The sequence below is a fragment of the Rattus rattus genome, chromosome 11 (assembly GCF_011064425.1).
Source record: "Rattus rattus isolate New Zealand chromosome 11, Rrattus_CSIRO_v1, whole genome shotgun sequence".
In the NCBI taxonomy this organism is placed as follows: domain Eukaryota; kingdom Metazoa; phylum Chordata; class Mammalia; order Rodentia; family Muridae; genus Rattus; species Rattus rattus.
The window spans coordinates 80,627,087-80,651,962 of record NC_046164.1 but is presented as its reverse complement, the minus strand read 5'-3'; the positions used below and the strand labels follow the sequence as shown (position 1 = coordinate 80,651,962).

At 48.6% G+C, this 24,876-nt stretch overlaps 1 protein-coding gene across 3 annotated transcripts in view; it reads right to left on the bottom strand.

Annotated features, from left to right (window-relative positions):
• Positions 1 to 24,876, bottom strand: part of Ikzf1 (IKAROS family zinc finger 1) — an 83,744-nt gene that overhangs the window by 42,113 nt on the left and 16,755 nt on the right. For all 3 annotated transcript variants that reach the window (XM_032916715.1, XM_032916714.1, XM_032916716.1), the window contains exon 3: positions 19,890 to 20,006. In XM_032916715.1, coding sequence (XP_032772606.1) covers positions 19,890 to 20,006 — 117 coding nt within the window. The remainder of the gene's footprint in view (positions 1 to 19,889; positions 20,007 to 24,876) is intronic.

Genomic DNA, 24,876 nt, shown 5'->3' with positions numbered 1-24,876 from the left:
GAAGGTGGCACGGCCTAGTGCTGCTAAGTTAACAGGCACACTCTTGAGAAGGGCAGCGGATCTGCAGATGGCCCGGCCCCACCCCTCTGCTCACTCAGTAATTCACATCCATCTGCACCTTGCCGTGAAAAGAGCCCCGGGATGGGAAAGAGATGACAGTCAAAAACCAGGACAAGTGAAGTTCCAAACTGAAACTCATGCGTTTCCTGCCAAATCCCTGAGACGCCCACTCTGAGAATGAGGACCCTGCTTGACACACCGTAGTGGGGGGAAAAGACAGTTTCTTATCTAATCTTCAGCAGCTTAACAGACAGAACTCCACATGAGAACGGAGAAGACAATTCAGAGCCAGGATTACTCAGGCGAGGTAACTTATCTTTGGTGGAGTGCAGGACCTGTGGGGCCAGGGTCCTAACCATCTCAAACTTGAACAGAAGTGAAAAGTTCAGGCCAATACCCCTGGTATGTGGGAGGCAAGGGAAATGCTTGCTGAAGGAGTGGATAAATGAATGGAGTTGTGGGAGCAGGGCTCAGTTGTATACCTCGTGCCAAGCATGCACAAGTGCTGGTCTTAATCAACATCATTATCAATAACTATATATGACTTTAAAGACTGTTGGGGCCGGAGGTATCCAGCATTTGAAATGAAATTCTTTATGCACAGTGGTTCAAGTCCACCGGAAACAGAATGGAGCAAGATTGCATACTTGAGAAGGTTTTGTCTGGAATACCATGCCCACCTCCATACAGACTAAAGAGACTCTGTGGTATATAGGGAACACGAGAGCTTGTGTGTCAGACATGGCACCAGAGTGCTGAGGCGATGAGGAGCTCGATGAGTGGCTATGGCATCAGATACTAGGGGAATAGCCAACCCTGTCCACAGATCTGTGCAAAGATAGCTTTGAGTGGACGGCAGCTACGTGCAAAACGCACGAGTCCCAGGCGGGACAAGAGTGTGACGCTGACTTCCAGAGCCATGCTACCGGGAGAGTAGATGTGGAGCAAGCATAGAGCAACCTGAGATTAAAAACAGGAAATGGGTGAACCGAGTGCCCCTTCTGGGAAATGATGAAATGAAATGGGTTTCAACCTTAATGTGTAACCATGAAAGGCTGGGTTCAATCAAGGTTGCTAAGCTGTGTGCCAGGGCATCCTTTTAAACGCAAAACCCTTATTGTTACTATGGTTCAACCCACTCCTCCAGTACCACGAGAATACACACAAGTATTCACCACATCACAAAAACTACCTAAAAAGGGTTCAACTCCTGAACAGCTGCAGAATGGTGGATCGTTCAGGGTTCCTCAGCCTGAACTCTGCGAGTTCATTAATAGTCAGTGACTACGATGTTATCCAGAGACATTTGACACATCACACAGATTAATTGAACAACTGGGAATCTGAGAGAGAACGCCTTGGTCCAGAAGCAGCGTTGACGTTTACGAAGCAGGTTTGAGACCTGCAATTGTGTCAAGTGAATGCACACTCCGTGTTTTCTAACCCTGGCTCCAGGCTAGCTGCCCATGGCACCACCCGTGACTCACTTGCACCCAGCACGGTAGATGAAGACCAGAGACCAACCCACCCAGCAAGGCTTTCCTACAGACGGACAACAGGGCAGTTGTACAAATTGTACCAAAGATCTACATGTATGAGTAACCTGTGCAAATGAGAGGGATGGAAAGGCTAGAAATGATGGGAAGTCTAACAGCACAAATATTTTTCACACTTAAGTGACACATTTCTTAAGGTCAGGAATGAGCAGAGCTCTCTGTGGGCAAGGTTAGCACCTCAGGGCAACGGTGAGCAGCACTGAGTTCCTGAGGGTCTGGAGTACGGCTGCAGGGCCCCTCACAGCAGATGCTCTTTAAAGAACATGGCAGAGAGGTAGGAGGCGCTTTTGCTTTGGCGCACTAGATTTCTGGAAGGGTGCAAACCAAAGCTTGCAAAGCTACTGCAGCAGCCAAAGGGTCTGGGCCGGTGGTGAGGAGGAAGGTTCATAGGTCTTTGCATGGTATCAGGGACCAGACTCGAAGCTCACGGGACAAAGTACGGAATACATCATGGCTTCACCTGGTCAAGTATCCAAGTGTTTCAGACCTGAGTTCTGAGACTGAAGAGACAGCCCAGTTACTCAGAGTTACCCCCCAAGTCGACCCCAGGGCACTCTTTACATAACTTGCACTGCTCATGCTCCCCATAGCTGATGAAGTTCTTCTCATTGGGGGAATCTTTTTTGCCTCTTCAAATTGGCTTCTTTTATTTCACATTGATTCCTTCAGCCCTACGGCTCTCTGAATGCCTTTATAAAACGAAACACACACAAGCCCTCTCATTTTGAGAGCCTTGACTCCCATTGTACCTGGGTGGTCCTCAAGTGTCCCGTGCTTATTTTCAACCAACTGCATATGCATAACATACCCACTCTTCATGTTTTCACAGTAGTGGGGATTGAACCCAGGGCCTTGCACAAGCTAGACAGGTGCTCTATCGCTGAGTCAGACCTAGCCACTCAAAGCTGTTAAAATGTCAGAATCAGGACTTTCAGTGTGACGGTTTCTCTACTCCTTTGCAAGACAGGGTCTTGCTAGGTAGCCCTGGCTGGCTCTGAAATCACAATCCTCCTGCCTCAGCTACGAGTGGTTTTAATAAGGATGAGTCATGCTCTAGGATTTCTGGGAAAAGTCTGTGACAGAACAAGTGCCTTAAACTAGGGACCATCCGATCATGAGAAAGCTATCCAAATCACTCTCAACAGTATGTATTCTGGGTGCCTATTCATACCCGTGGAAGACAATCCCTGGCTCAAGCCTTCCTTCAGGGGCTTTAAGTCACCCTGAAGCCAAAACCGGCAAGCCAGTCTCTACCACATATGAAGATACATAATATGGCATTATCATCTAGAGACCCTACATCTGTCTCATCAAAACTGATTTCTCTCCTTGCTTGTTGTGTGCATTGTGTGTGTGTTTTTTTTCCCTAATATCCTGCCCCCTTGGAAAAGCTCAGGTTTACCTCATTCACCCCCATCTTCCTCATTATATGCCTGGCAAGTGTGTCCCCAACAAAACTAGATGGCAGACACCTGGCCTCAGAATAGCATTTGACAAATATTTGTTCTTTGGATAGCAAGGAAGATTATGAACTAGACTTAAAGGAAAAGTCAGTAACAGCCTAAAGAATTAGACAACGTGGCTTTATTGTCCTGTGAAATCCAACGATCAGAAAACTAAGCCCTTAGTAACCAAGTAAGCAAGCATGGCGACTGGCACCTCTATCCTGTGAACATTCTTTCAGTCTGTGCCCAGTGCTTGGAATCTGCCTGTCTACAGCACAGAGGCAAGGTTTCCTACGGCAGCCGTATCCCACATACCCCATGTGCTACCTTTCCCTGTAGTTAGCTGTACATTGTTCAGAGTGCTATCCCTAGCTTCTGTGAGACATTTTACTGAGACATTTTACTGAGAGACTGGACATCTACTAAAGGTTGAAGCTCGTTGAAGCTGCCCCATCCTATCTCGTTTAGTTTACTAAGGATCTACCCACAGATACATTGTTGACTGCAACCGTATCTGGTATAGTGGTCTGGTTGGTTTGTTCTTGAAACAAAATGGTGGCCCAGTTTATTGTTTCAGTGAACGGGGCCCCCCCTGCTTTCTGTGGGTGATATCCACACTGTTAAAAACCACTTCATTCTACAAGTCTTCATGCCATAGTGGTTGGGGAAGCAGCACCTTTTAAAGGTGCATTACCTCAAAGAATATATCCCAGATAGCTTTCTGAGCATGCCTACCCCGTTCCAGCTTTCTTTCCTGAAATGAGAATTTCACTAACAGCCCAATTATGGGGCATCTCTGTGCAGCAAACCTCCTCCTATCCTGGTTGGGACACATGTGCATCTGAAGAGACTGTGTGGCACCTCTGGGTGCAACAGTTTGGGACCTTAACTTTTCTGACAAACTCAAGCAATTTTCTCCCAGAATTTACCAGTGTGGAGGTGTGAGCGACAGATGGGAAAGTAGGGCAAGGGCATTACTGTCTTGGAGATGCTCCTGGCAGAGAATCCTGGGATTTATGAGACTCTTTCTAAACCCAAAGCCAAATATTGAAATCTTGATTATAGGAAACATTCTGCTTTCCTGGCCAGCTCCTATTTCTTTCAAGAGAGCTTCCCTGGCCTGAAGAATGGGTGAGGAGCTCCATCAGCACCAAGGGAACAACACTGAACAAAAACCAGGAGGGCTGTACCAAGAGCCACAGCCACCTCTCCACTCACCATTATTACCAAGCTGTCTTTCTACCCGGTTCCCCTTTCCCTTAACCTTTCTAAAACCTCTTTGTGCGTTGATAGGAAACCATCTGCTCTTGGATGATCTGACACATGTGTGGCACGGAACCAAACCTCTCAACGGATTCCCAGAAAACATGGATTTCAGGAGAAAATCAATTTGCTAAAGTTGAAAGTAAAACTCAATTGAAGACTGGATGGAGAAATCTCCTTGCAAAAGAGACTTCACTGGAATGAGAGAACCGAAAAGCTCGAGGGCAGTTGGCTGTTTCCACTCCTTTAACTGAAGTGTGTCAGGTTAGAAAGCATGGCTTTGGCAGTAAGCTTGGCCCATGAGCCTTTTCCTCTGCAGGTGTCTGTGTTGTCTGAGGGAGCAGGGACCAATGCGGAATCCTTAGCAGTTCAGCAATGCTAACTTCATCATTCCCACATTTTATCCACAGATTATCACACTATCAAAACAGCGGAAAGGGATATTCCGGCCATCTTCAGAAGTAGGGACTAAGAACCTCTTAAGGACAGGGGCCCTGTGTTATTCTACAGTACCCATGTGTCTGACAATTGCAAAAGACCCCCAAAGACTGAGCTGCGACACCTTAAACTAAGCCAGACGAAGACAAGAAGATCCCACTGTCCAGCTAAGTATCAAAGGTTCCAGAATGCAAAAGATCTTCATGTGTCTTCAGACTTCTGCTGGGGAAACTGCTTCTGAGCTGCAGATCAACAAGTGACAAGGGATGTGGCTGCAACACTCCCCCACCCCACACACACACTTCTTAGAGGGTGAGGAGATAGCCTTCCTACTCAGCCTTCTATCCTCAGAACTGTAAAAGTTTACAAACAACGAGCATGTGCTTAAGAAGCCACAAGTCCACGGATCATTATCCACGAACCCTTTGGATTCACGCTAGCTATGGCATGCCACCACATTGATGTAAGAGAAGTGCACACGGGCAAGCGCCCTCTAAAAAATGAGAACGGTGAGATGATGCAGACAGAAGCAATGGACTCCAGATGCATAGACTTAGCTCGATGCTTGATGTCTCGTCCCCCATGCTGCCAGCACCTACAGTGAGTGACCTGCCTATTGATGGATTTAAATGGATGTCTGAGTTCACATGGGGTCTGGGTGGCCTTTTATGCAGTGTGTTTCACGGGAATAGGGACCTTTTGGCCCAGAAGCAACACGATATTGCTCACAAGCTGTGGTTATGTTTGCTTTGCGCTGTGGGTACAGTGCATGGGAGAAAAGCATTAACATCAAAGCTAATGGTGTACATTCACTGTCTGTTTCATCCATGTTTGGACAGAGGCTATTACGTCAATGTATTGCTTAATAACATGGATATTCCTGAAGTAGAAATTCATCCTGAGTTGGTTTCATCCCCACATGGTCATCCAGTGTGTTAAGTACAGACACAGACGGCTATGACCATCAATGGGACTGTCACACATGTGGTTGGTTCACTGGTGACTCAAATGTCATTTTCTAAGCCATGACACATTTTTGCCTTTCCAAAGGAGAATAGTCATACTACTATCAGAGAAGTCAATAAAAGCAGCTATGAACTTCACTACACCTAGCTAACTATGTCATAACTATTTAACTGAATTCTAAGTGTCTAAAACCGATAGAACAGTTTGCAGCACAAACTATATTTTTCCATATTTTATTTCTCACTCAACTCTCTATCCCTGCACCTTTCCTCTTTTGTATCAAAGGGTAAATTCTGAGATCTCTTCTTACTTGGCTTCTGCCTAACAGGGTACCTGGACAAGTGTCTGCCTTCAGTTGTCTCTTGAGTTGTCTAGAATGCTCAAGCCACTTAAACACATCCCCCCTTTAGCTCCGAGTCTGAAGAGCATCCAAAGGCAAGGCATGGTGTACACTTAACTCTTTAAAGGAATGGTTCGTGTCCACCTGTGACTCTCCTAACCCTCCAGGGTTACTCAGGACCCACTGATTGGTTCTTCCAGCCATGCAAACAACCAAATTTTGATGATAATGTATCTATGATCAAATGTTTGAAGAATGGCGAGAAGAAGAGGAAGAAGAGGAGGGGGAGGAAGAGCTGGAAGAAGAGGGGGGAGAAAAGAAAGAATGAAAGAATAAAGGAAGGAAATTGGAAGTAGAAAGAGGGAGGGGGCGAGGGTAGAAGAAAAGGAGGGAAATAATGAGAGGCAAAAGGGTGGGCATAAGGGAGGGAAGGGAGAAAGAATGAAGGGGAGGGAGGGAGAGAAAGAGGAAAGACGGGTGGAAGGGTGGGAAGTGCGGGGGAGAGGTAGGGAGGGAGAATCATAAGACAACAATACAAAGCCACAACGACAGATCCTATCTCTGCGCTCTGGATCCTGGCGAGCTCAGGAAACCCAGCAGTCACATGCACAGAGACACACCCTGTCTCCTGAACGGTAGGAAGTGCAGTGGGCAGTGCCGTGCAGACATCTGTGAAGGCTGGGGGCATCGGCTAGGCCCAGGTGTGGGAGTGAAGCCCGAGGGGTGGAAATGCCAGAGACACCCATGTCTGGGCCTTCAGAACCGCAGTGGGTGCTGAGGCAAATCCCAGTCTTTATTTTCAGCTTGCAGGAAGGAAGCTGGCCTCTATCTCTCCCTTAAAAATCCTCCCCAACACACCCTTTCCTCCCTGTTGCCTCCTCAGGTTGCAGCAGTGTTATTCCTCTTAGGAAGTAGCAAGAGGATTCAGTGGCCGCCATTTTCACAGCAGTCACAGTGTATCTCTGAGGCTAGGTTTGGTGGGAGCTGATGCCTATGGTATTCTTCTGGGATGTGCCTTGTTTATGAATCAGCTGCCGTGGTTTGAAGATATTTCATCAAATGAACAGGCTCACAACAGGAGAACACAGGGGTACAGTGAAGTGATACAAACAAAAGCCAGACGTTTTCCCTGTCTGTCACATGGGTGTCAGCCGGGCTCAGGGAAGTGGATGGGCTTTCCAGGTTCCTGCTCTTTGGGTGGAAGCAAACGCCTACGGGGGCCACTGCTAAAATGCTGATGCTGAGCAGAACTCGACAGCACAAATGGGCAGGACCGACACTGAGGGAAATATGGAAGAACTAGACAGTAATACTCAGCAAGCATTCACACTGTATTTCCCTACAATGTAATTATATGTTTTTCTCAGGAACCATCAAGATCCACCTGCCTTAGGGCTGAGGCTACATCTCAGTGCTTGAGTGAAGCACTGGGAAAAAAAAAGGCAGCCCCCTTCAAATAGCTGGCTTCAACCCAAACGGATTATGATATAAGCATCAAATACACGCTGGGCTCAAACACTCAGTCCAAGGGAAAAGTACAAGTTTTCAAAACACAAAACAAATAAAACAAAACAAAAGGGGGTACATATTTGTAATACTATTTGGGTATACTGACTAAATAAAATATAGTAACATTAATTTTGCCTGTGTGATCGTTTTCCTTTTTAGGGAAAAAAAATCCTTTCTCTAGGGAATTCAGAAGCAGCTAGCACCCAGGTTACTGCGTTTCCAGCTGACAGTGCTCCACTAAGACAGGCAATCGTGCACGGCATAGATGTATTCCAGAAACACCGGCTACCCCCTCATCTCAGACGCCTGACCCAGACAGGGACTGCTCCTGGTTGAGGTGCTTCAAAGGCTTGAACTAAAGGTGAGCCCATCTGTCTGTCCGGGGGATGACAGCAAGTGTGGGCTTGCATGTGGTATGTAGGCACGGGCAAGGGCGAATATTCCAGAGGCATTCCACCAATAACAAAAGTAGTGTGTGAACTACAAAAAAAGAAAAAAAAAATACACCGAGGAACGCAAACCCTTGACAGAAGTAACACTCCTCCAAAATTGTAAGTAAACGCACTTGGCTTTACGGCAGTCCAGCATCAGCCTCTTAGGATTAAAGGCCCCGCTCTTAAGTCTCAGCTTTCTCTCCCCAACACTGACGTCACTAAAGGCTGTTCCAACTGTCATCCTGGGATCAAACAAGTGGTCACCACACCAGGCAATAGTTAATTGTCATCATTACGCATTGTGGTGCCAACAGAAGCCAAGAGAAGCGTCCGGGGTGGGGGTGGGGGGGGGGTGGGGGTGTCACCGCTGGTTCTTATTTTTCTTTCGACCAAGTTCAAGCGGAGTGCAGAGACACGGTGAAAGCAGTCAGCATTTTGCCAGGTTCTAAGAATAATAATAACAATAATCATATGGCTGCCTGCGGGGCTGTCATAAAAGTCCTTTTCTCATTTCAGCAGGGTGGTTTCGCTTCTAGGGTAACGGTCTCTCATTTGGAAAAAGTCAACGTCCACAATTGCCTGGGCCCTGCCGGGGCAGCAGGAGTCAGCTTGGATAACGTCCATGGATCACATGATCACACCTCATACCCTGCTGGGTGGGGAAGATGCTGGATGTTCAGTGCTTCGCTGGAATCCTGGCCTGGTGACTTCAGTGGAAATCGACAGCCTGCAGCCACATCCCCTGTAGGGGAAGTGCTCTCCTGGCAGCTAGCCTTCCCAAGACACACCCCAGTCCTGTGCCAGAGATGCCTGCCTTGACCTTACTCCTGACAGAGGCGGTGGGAATGGCGCTTCCAACACATAAGCGAGTTCCAGCAAGTGGGGTGCTTCAGGGTCCCCAAGAGTCCCAGGTCCCTCCACCTTAAGATGAGCTTTTGATCATGCTCCTCCTCATTTGCATACTGCTAAGTCTGACTGAGGAAGTGTCTTTACAACCACCGCAGGTGCAGGGAGCAGTGAGGGAAATCAGCTCTTGATCTGCCTGTTGACAGCCCAGTGGAACACAGCCGATGGATTCCACACAAGTGCTCTCTCAGCATGACAAGGCGGAGGGCCGTTGCCGAAGGAGGCCCCATTTATGATGCCAGTGGCAGAGAGCTGCCGGGAGCCAATTGTTGTGAGTCAAATTTGGCCTTTACTGCCCAAATAGCTATCCAAAAAATACCCCCCACACTTCAGTGTTGTGATATGAAAATCATTATCAAGCCAGCTCTCAAATCCCAAACCGAACTAAAACAAAACAAAACAAAAGAGCCCTAACTTGTAGCATTGGCCAAGGGTCTGTGGTGTAATACTCCTAGCCATGGTGAACTTCAAGCTGTGCGTTAGCACTCTGGCAGGGTGAGCGGATCTATTGAGGTCAGCTGACTCTACCTGGCTCCCTGCTAACTGGAGCATACATTCTGAATTATTTCATATCAGAGAGAGAGAGAGAGAGAGAGAGAGAGAGAGAGAGAGAGAGGTTTAATTTCTGAGCAAATCTGTGATCTGTTGAGTCTCTCTGGTAGAGGTCAGAAACTGGAACTCTCAGGGCCCAAGGAGGCCAGCTCCTCCATTCCCTTCACCTCCCCTAGCAGGCATCTGCACGGAGCTCAACTGCTGCTTCTGTGGGACGAGAAGGGTGATGGGTACAGCCTTGTGTCTCTACTCAAACCTTTCTACTTTTGCATAAAAGGAAGGGAAGCTCTTTTTTTTTTTTTCTGGGTTATATTTATACTTCCCAAATCAGAAAAAAAAAATGTCCTAACCAGATAGGAGGACAGGTGGCAACTGGCAACCACAGCACAAAACCTGTTTTTTTTTTTTTTCCATTTCTTTCCGAAACCCTATGCAGAAGGAAAGTTAACGGAATGTCAGTTGACTGCTCTGTGCACAGAGAACAAAGCAGAAAATAACACTGAGACCAAACCCCAGAAACAGAAAGTAGTGTGTGTCTCTCCGTTCCAGGGCCCTTTAATCTTGGACTCTTCTTCATCACTCTCAGTAAATGAAGGGAGCACGATGGTAATTTTTGAATTTCACCGGCCAGAGTACAGTGAAGATAAGATTGATGTTGGGTTTTATCTATAGGAACAAGCTGCTTTGCACAGTTAACCTGTATCTTCGGAGACCCAAAGGAAAAAAGAAGGCCGCACATTCGAGGGTGGGGCTTGGGCACCAGTTTTGGTTTAAATTCTCTATAGTGGGTGCTTTTAATTTCTGCGTTGGGCTTGGGAACGTTACCCATCACAGTAGAATGTCTTAGCCAGCTGCAGAGGTCCTGTGTGAACTCGAAAGCTCTTGGGTGTGGGAGACGCCGAGGGAAGTGCGGATGACATTTGAATCAGCTTCTCACCTGGGGGACGTGTGGGTATCACAGAGACCTCGGTGGGTAGCACCGCTGGTCGCTGGTCGATGTGGCAGGGACAGCCTCCCACAAAGGCTCTGTCCCCTCTGCCCCAAACAGCAGCTGTGCTGCTGTGAATCAGCGTCTGAAGGCACTGAGCATCAGATCTCGCCACGTTTCCTCTTGGAATCCTCTTGCCTGACTGCTCCTCTCCCTTTCCCATCCCCAGAAAGGCAACACCATCATTCTATCCACATTGCTCTACCCTAGGGGAAAACGTGCTGAGGATCCCTCAGGGAGAGAATCCAGGCCAATTCTATCTGTGGGATGAGATGTGAAGATGGACTAAAAACTAAAGGGTCCAGGAAGCTCTCTTTTTGGTCAATCTTCAGAAGCAAGACCCAAAGAGAGGGAGAGGTGCATCACGGGAAACACCCTGCTTGCTTCCCGGGGGTCTTTTAGCTCAGTCTGTCTTTTCCCAGTCTTTCCTACTTTCTGCATTTTTCTTTTCTTTCTTTTTTCTTTTCTTTCTCTCTCTCTTCCTTCCTCCCTCCCTCCCTCCCTCCCTCCCTCTCCCTCCCTCTCTCTCTCTCTCTCTCTCTCTCTTTCTTTCTTTCTTTCTTTCTTTCTTTCTTTCTTTCTTTCTTTCTTTCTTTCTTTCTTTCTTTCTTTCTTTTTTGACAGGGTTTCTCTGTGTAGCCCTGGCTGTGCTGGAAATCACTCTGCAGGCCAGGCTGGCCTCCAACTGAGAGATCCTCCAGCTTCTGCAGTTAAAGGCTTGTGTTACCACACCTGGCCTTTAACTCCTCTCGTCCTAAAGCATCAGCCTAGGAATCCTCCCCTTCAGCCAGCAACTCTCTCAGCTCATGCGCCCACCCCATCTGACCTGCCCGCCCTTCCCCGTGGCTACCCTCCCATTCCCTGTCCATCCATCTGCCCGGCTTCCCTAGGCAGTCTGGTTTCTGCCTGTGACTTTTTGAGCTACTTCGGGGAAATGCACCACTGGCTCAAATTCTCCTTGGAGGGCACTTCCTAAGCTCTCTTTGACCTTTGCCACTTTTGTCACATGTCTTCTCTGTGTGTGCCCGAGGTTCCCTCCCTCGTCTTATTCAGCTGACTCTATGCACAGATGGAACCTCTATCCCTATGTTCCAACTAAGCCCTGGCTCAGAGTGACCAGGGTTCTATCTTGATAGCTGGATTACCACCGCTGTTGTCACAGTCACTGTAGCTGGTCACTACACCCGTGGACCTATACCGAGTCAGTAGACAAACCCCATCTCCCCCTGCCTTCTCCTTACCCGCACTGCCTGCTGGCACAGGTTCAAACGCCCTTCTGTGAGACCAAGACTCCCACAGCTGCTATCGTGAGAACGAACTCTACTGTGGAGAGCACCTGGAGCTGTCACCTGGGCCACTATGCTGGGAGGGGCCCCTTGCCAGCACCACTGCTCGCACCCGAGACCAAGATGCCGGTCCTCTCGTGCCTCTACCCTTTTGCTTCTCAGCATCCTTCCCTCTCTCCTCAACAATTCCTACAGTCAAAGTAGGGCCGGCTCCCTCTCATATGCCTGCATATACCAGCTGCTCCAAGACCCTGAACCCCTCTGTGAACCCCAATCCTCAGCCCAGTTAGGAAGAACTGTTCCTTGAATATATTCTCTGAGAAAAACTCATTCTTGTGAGTTTATCGTTTTGTCACTGTCACACAGGCATCACAGCTCTCCTTTAGCTGCCAAGGTTTCCAAGGCAGTGGCGAGCCCATCTTATCCACTCCAGGGCCCTAGGAACAGTTCTGGGATGAGTTTGCCCCATCTCTGAGGTCCAGACAACCTACACACAGCTGGGGGCCCAGCCAAACAACGTCTACACAAATACTAAAATGAATTCAGCAGGGGTTGGGGCCGGGCTGTGCTTTGCATGTAAGTAGCTCTGTTTTGGGTCAGATACTAGAGGGATTTCAGGGTTCCATGGTCAGCAGTCTAAAAATACAAGGCAGTGAGTGGGTTGTAGGGTGACCTTTGTGTACAGGAAGAGGCTAGCCCACAGTGTGAGGCCATGTTCTCCCCAACCATCCATTAGCATATTTGTCTCCATTCTCTCTTCACCAGGGCCTGGCGGAGCTGGCTTAGGCCTCCTATGCCCAGGAGTTCCAGTTAATGCCTCAGACAGGAAGCTAGTGAAGTTCTCTCAGAGACCTTGGGTTGTGCTCTGTGGGACCTAGAGTGTTATTTCATGTCAGGCTTAGTGTCAAGGCCCCACGTCACTTGCTAATGAAATCTCAGGCAAAGGGTTACCCAATAGAGACGTCATGTAATTTTTGTCACTGGCACAACATGAGTTATTGACATTAACATTATGTCATTAGCCACATCATGAGTGTTGGCTGGGGTGAGCGCCATGCCAGGGTAGAACTTGCATGCGTTGCTTAGGCAAGGTAAACCCTCATCTCCTCGGTGCAGAGATGGCGGTCACTGCAGGGCGGGTGGGCTTAGGACACATCAGATCCAGGGCCACTTACTCTTTGTAAAGCATCTAGCTGAAAGTCAGACTCTCCAAGAGAACAGCCATGGCGAACTGTCAAGATCCACAGTCTAGTGACGTAGCTCAGTAGGTAAAGGTGCTTTCTGCCAGGCTTAATAATCAGACTGAGTCCCTGGGACCCACTTGGTGGACAAAGAGAACTGACTCTTGTGAGTTGTCCTCTGATGTCTACACATGTTCCCATGACACACGCAGAGTATACTCTCACATGCCCTAACATAACTGCAGTAAGTGTAAGAAAAGCAACAGCCACATGTTTATCTCATGACACATAGCACACATGCACATTACCATACATGCTACAAGCACACAGGCCGCACTGTGTACATCATAATACTACACAAACTATACAAGCTACACACATGAATACACACACACACAGACACACACACACACACACACACACACAAGTTCCCTGCACACCATAAACAAATAACACATGCCACACATACATATCTCATATATACCCCACACATAAACACTATACACAAGACACAGACATGTATAATTCACACGTCTATTACACAAATCACACATACCACACACAAGCCACACAATACCCACCACACACATGGCACAAACATACATACTACCTACATACCACACAAGTTACACATACCAAATATATACCAGACACACTACTTACCCATTGATACAGATCATACAGATACTCATACTCATCACAGATACACACTATAAATATACCATACATATACACTCTGTGTATATATACAATATCACACATATACCACACACATATCACAACAAATACACATATACATATACCACACAGATGTACATATATACCGCACATCACACACACACACATACACTATATACCATATGTATACATAGCATATACAAACACACCATAAATACACAGCACATATATATGTCTGTACCTTCTTCATATACCTCACACATTCATACCATAGATATACCATACATATTTATGTATCAAACACATGTGCATAAAATATTATATATCTATACGCACATGTACTATACGTGTGCACACATATGCATATATACGCACATTCTACACACAGGAACACATAAACTAGTACACACATATCTATCATTCACATAAGCGCATCCATCCATCATACACACAACACATAGTCCCCACATACACAGAAGCAAGCGTGCATATACAGGCGCTGACTAACACATTCGAGTTTCTGTTTCCTCCAAGGAACGGCTTTAAATTCCTGCTGCTTGGTCTCCCTGTGTACACCCAATCCCAATCCACAGTGACAGGTGATACGAAGAGTCCCTTCAAAGTTCAGGCAGAACCAACTGTTAGGAAGTTCTGTGAAGATCATTGTGGTTCCTACCGGCTGACAGATTAAGGGAGATGCAGAAGCCCAAAGGCCTGGTTGGGAGCCTGCAATTCTCATCCCCCTGATGGAAAGAGAAGGTGGGCGGGAAAATAGCTTTTATACCACTGCTTACTGCCTCGTGTTTTGAGCGGTCCATGAGAAAGGGAGACTTCGTAGCTGGCTCCGATATGCCTATGGGGGCGTACGAGTGGCTTTTTACAAGCATTCCAGGGTAGAGAGAGCGAGTTACATTATGAACAGCATAGAATTTTACACATCTGCCCTGCTACATTCTGCTCTGAAGAGGGGCAAGGAAGGGAGAAAGAGGAATCAAGGTGTACACGGAGTCAACCTGCATACTTCAGTCATCCCCAGAGCAGAGAAACTCAGTGACGGCAGCAGCCCCTGAGGCTGGACTTCCAGTCCCTGCATTTGCTGCAGCTGCTCAGATGCTGCTAGATAATGTTCCTTCCAGGCTGCAGTGGGGCTATCACTTCAGAAGAGATGCATTTCACTGATAAGAACAACTTCCTCTGGATGCTGATTAGATAACTGGGCTCACATCCGTACTCCGAGCAGCTGCCCACTCGCCAGCCAGGCTTGCTGTCGCTCTCAGCCCCGAACAACTCCCTCCAGCCTCTCTTCTCTCTCCTAGGCCTAAGAATCCTCATGGCTGCCATCTGCCCCGGGGACCATCCTTGCCTGCCTACAGCTGACCATGGAGACAGGCGACAGGCAAGGACAGTAGTGATGGGGTGAAAAGCCTGGTGCCACAGTATGTTTAAAAACGCCACGGTGAATCCCGGATTTGGTATTCCAACCAAAACTTAATGCTACCCACATGCACACACAGGAAAGGACACTGGCACAGGACAATTCGTTGCAAAGTATGTGACAATATACTTTTAAATGCTCTCATGTGACACAGTGACATGTACACTGCCTATAGGCAATGAGAACTTGAAAAGATTGCTTAGAGTTCCTGCTTCAGCCCTGCCCTCATGGCTGAGTCAATGTAATGAATCAAGGAGGAGGAGGGGGGGGGGGGAGGAGGGGGAGGAAGGGGGGGGGGGGGGAGGGGAGGGGAGGGGGGGGGGGGAGGGGGGGAGGAGGAGAAGAGGAGGAGGAGGAGGAGGGGGAGGGGGAGGAGGAGGAGGGAGGAGGAGAAGAGGGGGGGGGAGGAAGAGGGGGGGGAGAAGGAGGAGGAGGAGGGGAGGAGGAGGGGGGAGAGGGGGGGAGGAGGGGGGGGGGGGGGGGGGGGGGGGGGGGGGGGGGAGGGGGGGGGGGGGGGGGAGGGGAGGGGGGGGGGGGGGGGGGGGGGGGGGGGGGGGGGGGGGGGGAGGAGGGGGAGGAGGAGGGGGGAGGGGGAGGAGGAGGAGGGGGAGGGGGAGGAGGAGGGGGAGGAGGAGGAGGAGGGAGGAGGGGGAGGAGGGGGGGGGGAGAGGGAGAGGGGGAGGAGGGGGGGGGGAGGAGAGGGGGGGGGGGAGGGGGGGGGGGGGAGGGGGGGGGGGGGGGGAAGAGGGGGGGGGGGAGGGGGGGGGAAGGGGAGGAGGGGGGGGGGGAGGGGGAGGAGGGAGGAGGAGGAGGGGGGAGGAGGAGGAGGGGGAGGGAGGAGGAGGAGGGGGAGGAGGAAGGGGAGGAGGAGGAGGAGAGGAGGAAGGGGAGGGGGGGGAGGAGGAGGAGCGAGGGGGGGGGGGGGGGAGGGGGGGGAGGGGGGGGGAGGGGAGGGGGGGGGGGGGGGGGGGGGGGGGGGGGGGGGGGGGGGGGGGGGGGGGGGGGGGGGGGGGGGGGGGGGGGGGGGGGGGGGGGGGGGGGAGGAGGGGGGGGGGGGGGGGGGAGGAGGAGGGGGGGGGGGGGAGGAGGGGGGGGAGGGGAGGAGGAGGGGGGGAGGGGGAGGAGGGGAGGGAGGAGGAGGGGGGGGGGGAGGAGGAGGGGGGAGGAGGAGGAGGAGGAGGGAGAAGGGAGGAGGAGGAGGAGGAGGAGGAGGAGGAGGAGGGGGAAGAGGAAGGGAGGAGGAGGAGGGAAGAAGGAGGAGGAGGAGGGGAGGAGGAGGGGAGGAGGAGGAGGAGGGGAGGAGGGGGGGGGGGGGGGGGAGGAGGGGGAGGGGGGGAGGAGGAGGAGGAGGGGGGGGAGGGGAGGGGGGAGGAGGAGGAGGAGAGGAGGGAGGAGGAGGAGGAGGAGGAGGAGGAGGAGGAGGGGGAGGAGGAAGAGGAGGAAGAGGAGGAGAAGAAGAAGAAGAAGAAGAAGAAGAAGAAGAAGAAGAAGAAGAAGAAGAAGAAGAAGAAGAAGAAGAAGAAGAAGAAGAAGAAGAAGAAGAAGAAGAAGAAGGGGTCAAACAAAATAAAAACCAAGATCAATATTTTTATACACTTCATTATTTCAGGATTCCTAGAAGAGTGAAAAATGTAGACATTCTTTTCGTATCTTTCTCTCCTTTCATCTAAGCTAAGGAGAGCAAATCTCTGGTGTAAGCACCCACTGAGAAGCTGTACAGGGTCAGTCTCTCTCTCAGAGCTGGCAGATGAATATCGGACACTCAAAGAGAGACTGAAAGATGCATATCCCAAAATGTATTCTCTCAGAGTTCAATCCCATTTCCTTCTGTCTGGGCTCTGCACAGGTTGTCCTGTGCTCAACCCTGGGTCTAGTATCCCCTGTTTAGCCACACCCCATTTTCAGCTCAGCCTTGGGCAGCCTATCCTTCTATTGGCTTCTCCCTTGGAATCTGCTAAGCCCCACAATGGCTTGGCCAGCTCCGGGTGCTATGCGTTTAGCCTGGAATTTCACCTTGCATTCTGGGTTTCCTTCTCCCTCTGCTCCAGCTTCCCTACGGTCACATTCAACATGGAGTGGCACTCAGGACTTTATCACTGTTTGGCCACAATTCCCAGCTTGCCAGATGGGAAGGACAGCACAGCTCTGTTCCCTTCTAGGCCACACGCGGCAAGAGCAAACCCAAACCAGGAGAAAACTCTCCAGAAAGAAGGAAGACGTATTACTGAGCAAAGGAACAGAGTATTGAGCCGTCACTTTTCATTTATAGTTGCCCATTTACTCTCTAGACATCAACCTGGACACTGTCCCACAGGAAGGCTTTTACGAAGCCCTAGAGTTCTCTGTCAGTGCAATCGACTCTGCCCTCCCTCCAGCAAACGACTGAGGCTTGGTAAACTCAGGTTTGCCAGAAGAGGTCAATGAGTGCTTCGTCAGCTTCAAATGGTTTCAGACACAACCACTTCAGAGAGCTAAGAGTTTTCTCATTATTAAAGAGACCACTTCAGAAGAACAAGCCACAGTTCTACCATTGAGTAGACCATTCCGATGACTAAATCCATGCTTTCCAGAAAGTTCTCCTTCGGGTCTGACTCAAATTCTTCAAGGGGCACTTCCTATCTTTCTTCTTATTCTCCATTTGAAGAAAACGGAGGCCCAGTAACAGTGCTTGGATTCCTCTGCCTCTGGCTGTCACTGTCCCAATATTTATACATAGATCTACGGTCCCCTTTCAGCATTGTTATTGAAAGCAACAGTGTGTGAAACCCTAACCTCTCAAATCCTGGGAATGACCACTAACCAGTCAGGGGCTGCTTTCTAATGTCTCCCACCACTGGTTTTCTTACTCAGTCTGGTCTGGTCTGGTGCAAGGGCCTCCTGGTGTGGGTCACAGCTGTCAGCAGCAGGCCCACCTCTCTCCATGGAGTGACCCAAGTTGTTGCATCCTCCTGCTGTCCAACTCTCACCATGCATCCCTGGACTGCTCACTCCAAGACTCGCTCTCTCAACTTGAAGTCAGCCTCCTCTTTGGCACTGTCCTACCCTAACCCATTTATCTCCTTTTTTGGCTGTTTTCAATTTGCTTGTTTTACGGGTCTGTTTTTCGTTGATGGACTGATCTCTTTCTGATGCTCTGGTGTCTGTCCTCGCCTCACTACTGAAGCAGCACGGATCCCTTTTCTCTAGAACTGTAGACACTGCGATACACAACACGCGCTTTCCCTTTTGGTCTCTGCCTCCTGCTTTGTTCATTCTGGGAATGCAGCAGCTGCTCTTGCTTTCATGGGGAAAACCGAGGCTTGGAGAAGATGAGAAGTCCTGCCCTGAGGGCCACAGCCAGTGACAAGAAGCTTGGATGCACCTCTTCTGAGACTTGCCCTCCTGCACAAGCACATCGCTCTTACTGACCCCCCATTTCCTTGGTGACTCTTGTTTCCTCCTGTTGCCATTTGCTCTTGCCCCAGACTCTCCGGGCTCCTGGTCCCCTGTCCTTTTTAATCTGTGATTCTCACGAGCCACTCCATAAGACAGTGTGGTGAAGTATGACTTCAACTTTATTTCCTTTGATCCGTGACTACCCCCTTACATGCTACACCATTCTACTTAATGTTATATTTTACACTTTATGAAACTCACAGCCTGTAGCCTGCAAGTGGAAACAGGTGGGTTTCCGTCAACAATCACACGGGACAAGGAGACCACCATGTAGTGTGGCTGGGGGTATTTCTATGGTGGGTCCTCTCACCCCTTTCCCATGTCTGTCCTCTGGGCTTTTGCTCTCAGTTTTTCCAGCCAGTGACTTTTTTTGGCTTCTAGTTGTCCACAAGAAACTTTGCTCTCTTTGTTTGTGAGGCTCCTATCGACTAACCTCCCCCTACCTTTAGGGCCAAGTCAACTGCTACAGCCAAACCAGGCGAAATGTTTACCAGGGCATTTTAATTTTTCAAGTTTGGAATCACTACTTTTCTAAACTTCATCATGAAAGGCAATTGAACTGAAAATTGTACACAGTGACAGTCAGGGAGAGGAGACTCTAGAAGTGACATGTCCAGTGGAAGGGCCACACCAAGAGCACCTGAGACTGAGTACTTGACTCAAGATGCATAGGGTCCAGCCAGCAGTGCCAGCCAAGACTGCTCCTCTCTCACACTACATGGCCAAAGGGACACGGTGCCAACAGCATGTTGCAGGCACTCGTGACCTGTTCATCTATAGCACGTGAACTACACCCGTCTTCCCTGCTCTCCAGGAACCAGCCTCGTTTTCAGTTCCTGAAATCATACCTACAGTGGGATGATTCCGCAGAGGCTCCACGGCAGCTGCGGAATTTCAGGGCAAGCCCACCTCTTTCTCCACAGGAACTAAGTCATTAGCCTGACTCTGAGATAGGGGCTCTCCCTGTGTGGCATGGTAAAAGGACAATTTCTTCAGTTTCCCAGAACGAGCCTCTGTGATGAGAACCACACGGAGGTTTGTTTAGGCTTTGAAAACAACCCCTATCACACTGGGTGCTTTCAGGACCTAAGCAAAGGAGATCTATATGCTCCAACCCTGGCCGAATCCCTTGTTTTAAAAAGACCTTTAAATTAAGGTAAATGTGTTTCATGTAGTTCCATGCAGTTCAGCACATAGTAACACCAAGATCACTTGCAGTCAACAGAAAACAGCCTTAAAAGTAAACACATCGATTAAAACAGATTACCCAAGTCCCAACTTGAGGAATCCCTGAAATCGGTTCTGTGACTGCCCTCGGAGGACAAGAGGGAACGAGCCCACCTACCTTACCCTATAGCAGCCATTTCCTAACTGCATACATGGTGCAGCCTGCAGGACAGCAGGGTGATCCACTTACCCATGCCTCGATCACTCTTGGAGTTCTGCTGTGCTCCAGAGGTGGACAGGTCCTCGGGGACAGGCATGGGTTCATCCCCTTCATCCGGAGTGTCACTGACTGGAGGGCTCTCCTTTCCTGCAGACACAAATCAGAGCGTGAGTTTCTGGCAGGCGTTTTCAGCTTCTGGGAAAACCTCAGTGGCTGGCCTTCACCTTGATGGCACGCTAGGGCAGCACAAAGGGGTACCTGTTCCGAATTAATGCTTCCCTGCTGAGGCAAATACGTATTTCTCTCTCTAGGAATGAATATCACTGCCAAGCACTAAATAAACACCAGAGGACAAAAATTTACAAAAGGAAAACAACAACAAAAAGCAAAACAACATTTGTGACCTTAGTTATTCCTGGCACTAAATTACTACATAAATATTGATATATTATGGGGCCCATGTGGTGATGCTGTTTTCCAGAGCAAACCAGCTTTTAGACATTCTCAATATACTTTGATGATACAGACCTATTTCTACAATTTTATTTACAGGATTAATGAGGAATTACTTCCATCGTTTTGCTTCTTTGGACTCTTGTATTTTTTTTTATATCTTACACTTTTAAGCAACTTTGCACTGAACCTCCTACCAGCCAATTTTGGGCATAGCTTTAAAGAGCACCATTATCTACATCTCTGGAAGTGCTGGGCCAAAAAATGTAGGATTCCCACCCACTCCCTCTCCCTTTCTTCCTTCTTTATTATTATTTGATAATCATATGTATATATATATATATATCCCTCTCTTTCTCCCTCACTCCCTTTCCCCTCCCTTCTTTGATATTATTTGATAACCTCACACATGGGTATACAGTTTTTTTGGCCATTTTCACTTCCAGTTACCCTCTCCCTCCCCTCCTAATCCCATCTCTCTAGCCATCGTTGGCTGGATTAGAACGAGGTTTGTCCAGCTCCGGGAGTGGGGAAATTGAGATCAACACAGTGAAGCCATCACTAGTAGAAAATGCTCTTCTCTCATTGAGGCTGGGTCTCTGAAAGCATCCATCTTTCTGGAGCTGATTTAAAGTGATGAATAGACACAAACCACGTCGGAGAAACAGTGAGCGAGGGCCTAAATCTATGCTACCTGACCCACCGTAGCTACTTCCAAAAGAAAGCCCGGCTGGAGATCCTGAACGTAGACTATCAGAGCACAGCTCACCAGATGTGGCCCCTGCTGACTTGGCAACTTGGCCCAACAGCTGAAATGACCTCCCAACAGACACTAACCCAGCCTTTTGGGAGCATATGTGAACGACATGTCAATGAGTAAAATATTCTGAAAACGCGACCAGACATGGTGTGAAGATTGGGTCAACTCACAAGAACGGCACCAATGTTTTTTGGAGCCAGAAAAGATCAGTAAAATAAGTACCTGAGACAAGCTTTACTGGAATCTCTGAAATAGAGCCTGCACAGGCCCCAAAGACATGCTTTGGGGAATAGTGTTACAATCGCTAAGAAAGAGAGCACGACGTGCTATCCCAGGTTAGCTGTGATTAGAGCAACTGGCATATTTTCAGAGAGAGCATTATTGGGTATATTTGGACAGCTGATACAAGATAAATAGTTAAAGATGGGGTAAGATTATAATAATTTCCCAAAGAAAAACAGAAAGCCCAAGAGGCTGATTGAAAGTGTTCACATTGTGCTAGAGTCTTGGCGCAGTAGGTCAGCCTGTCTCCCTCACCCTAAATAGAAGACCTTTACAGTAACAGCGGCAGGACGTGCGGTCCTGCTTCTCCTCTTTGCAGTAAGCAAGGAGAGCCTCTAACCAGGAGAATGCAGATGCTACACAAACAACTTGACAGCTCTTACTCTCACACAGAGCCAGGGCCCAGAATGTTCAGAGTTCAAGGACTTTAGGGAGGCATTCGGAGATAACAACCACACGAAAATCTGATTAAACAGATCTTCTTTACAAAGACATTGAAGTGGGGAAGGGGAAGGCTGAGGGAGCAGAGACGCACACCACTTGCCTTCTGAAAGGCCAGTAAAGAACCTCCGAAGGGCAAAGGGAAGAGGAAAATGATAGCTATAACTTCGAAAAATAAAAAGAAATAATTAGAAAAAGGAACCTCCATGAGATTGGGAGTGGGGCCCTGGCAACAGAGCCATAGCCTAAGAGGCTGGTACATGAGTCGGCACAGAGTGAATGGAGCCCTGGGGCCCTGTGGTTCACCAGCTGGCATTAATATTGAGTAGGAATGGGAGATGGAGAAATGGGATTGCTTTGACTTGCTTTGCTGTGACAGTCTTCCATATAATAACTTTGGTGTCATCCATGATACTTCTGGGCCATGGACAATGCCAGGCCACACTAGAGCTGGTGGGGGGGGGGGCATGTGTACTAAAGTTCTAAGTTTAGCCAATAAAAGCATGCCGCACTTTCCAGTCCAATCCATGCTGAGTTGCATGCAGAAAGATTCGTGGTTACCCAGTTTTAAAAGTGTGGCTGATCCATCTTGGAAAGGACAGAATCAACTGTCTTAAGGACAGTGCTCATAGTAATAGCTGGACTTCTTAGGACCCATGGCTGGCTAAAAGGCCACCTCACCAGCATCCCCATCTTATACCTTGGTCCTTTTTTTTTTCTTCCATGGAGGACAAGGTGGAATGAAAACAGTAGGGATCGTGATTCTAAAATGCCATGGGCCAGACAGATCAATAGGAACTCTCAGAGCAGAAGAAACCACACAGGGAGAAGGAAGAACAGCAGATGAGTCCCCATGTGTATAGGGGTATGGAGTCGAAAACCAGACTGGAAGGAGCAAAACCGGATGTACTCACGTGGTAGCCAAGAGTGTGGCATTAATTCAACCTTGCCTCACCTCAACTCATTGGTGGTTTTTTAAGAGGCCCTCTGATTTGCCTAAAAGCTCCCCAGTGTGACTTCTGTTGCAGAGACATTCATCACTCTGGGGGGCTTGATGCCCAAGGACCTTTGCATTTTTTTTTTTCACTGCTAGGAGGTCTTCCTGAGGAAAATCCACCATTTCGTGAAAACCTTTCTGATAGGCAAAATCATTGTGCATACTGGCTTTTGCCCCACTGACCATTTGAATCATTACTTTAGAAAAGCAAGTGCTAGGCAAAGCCAACACACCCCCAATTATGAATGCACTAATTGATCTGGGTTACAGATCTGATTAAAGCAGTTGGAGAGCTGGTGGGAAGGAGAGATGGCCACTGCTTTAGAACTCTCTCCTTAGGTGCAGCAAGAGGCTAACATTCAAGACTTGGGCATAATTCAGCCCAGGGTGGAAATAAAATTAATCAAGGTCACGAACACTAACTCGTTAAGTAAACACTTGGTACCCTGTAGCTCACCGCAGAAGGACTGTGTGATACATCTACCAGGTAGCAAAAGCAATGGGGTGGAGGAGGAAGCAAGACAGCGAGCGCTTAGTGAGTCAAACGGAATGACCCTGAAAAGGCAAGTAAAATTTCACTTACTTAGAAAACAAAACTGGCGAAGTTATAATCACACCAATTTATACTTAACTTGACTGTTGCCTGTGTGTCAAGAATGTCTTTGAGAAGTTTCTGTGGTCGAATTAAAGACATCGTGCCTTTAATCTGAAACTAAAAGTAACTGAGTTCTCGAGTACATTTTAGCTTGCCCAGCTTCCTGGCAAAGCTCTAGGATTCTCTCCCAAAGGCATGCACCTTTAATACACAGAGCGACCTGAGGGAACGTAATACCTGAGGGTCAGAGATGTACCCACCACAGAACCGCCACTCGAGAGAGCGAGTTACTTCTAGCCTAGGGCTGAAGTAGCCTCGGACTGTCTGGCTCCCTGGGTGACTTCCTGTCAATTTCTTTTAGGCTGAGTCTCAGCTTCCTGCAACGTGGAGCTAATGGCATCCTCCTTCAGTGAGTTTTTAATAAGGTAAAAAGGAGAAAATGCTTAGGATGCTACATGGGTGGTTCCAAGTGCTCAATCAATGTGATTTACTGTGATTAACTAGGTCGGATACTTCTGTTCTTTAATATATATGAGGCTCCTCTTCCCTACACAGATTGTGTATGTGCACGGGGTGTGCTCCTTGTGTGCACGTTCCAGCAAACACATTACAAACAGCATTAAGAAACAAATCCATGGCTCAGGCGATGGGAGCCAGGGGGGCCTCAGAGATTCACTGGCTGGAGTCCCTGCTTAAAGCTTAAAGCATCGAGGGCTCCTTGGTGATTAATTTATGACTTTATTGCACGGTCCCTCCGTGTAATCTCTGTAGATGACAGTGTCATAAGGCTGGACGTACCTATCCGTAAGCTTTCCCCAGTTAGTGGACTCAAGTCAGGGGGGCATGATCTGCAATGACCGTCAACCTCTAGGGTTGATGAGGGAGGCGGCACCAATTAGAGCACAGCCCATGTTTGGAGTACACCCCGGGGAAGAGGAATCCAAGGGCCTGGAAGACGGGGTCTAGGGAGGAGTATGCTTCTAAAGTATTGCACATGTTAGGGGGAACCCTACGAAACGGCTGGGTCTGAGCATCTCATGAAGAAGAAATGACTCAGTATCGTAGTCCTCAATTTCTTATGAAGCACACGCTGGGAGTATAGCTCAGTGGCTTGTCTTGCATGCATAAAGTCCTGGGTTCCACCCCCAGGGCTGCAAGAGAAACAAAACAAGAAAAAAAACAAAAACAAAAACAAAATAACCAGTCAACCTTCCTACGTGACTCCTTCCTACTTTCTTTCCAGTCTTAGCAAAGGAGGAAACATTGGAATTGGGAGATTATCAAATTTAAAGAAGTGCAAAGGTAGTGTGTAAGTCTTTCCTAAGTGTGACACACTGTATGGTTGCTCTAATTATTGTTCAGGATGCTCAGGATGAACAGATGAACAGCTCCATCATGGTTGGTCAGGGGGTCACCCCTTTCCTGTGGGCACACAGAGCAAATTTCAGACTAAATCTTTTCACACAAAAAAAGGAGAGTGAAGGGGGTC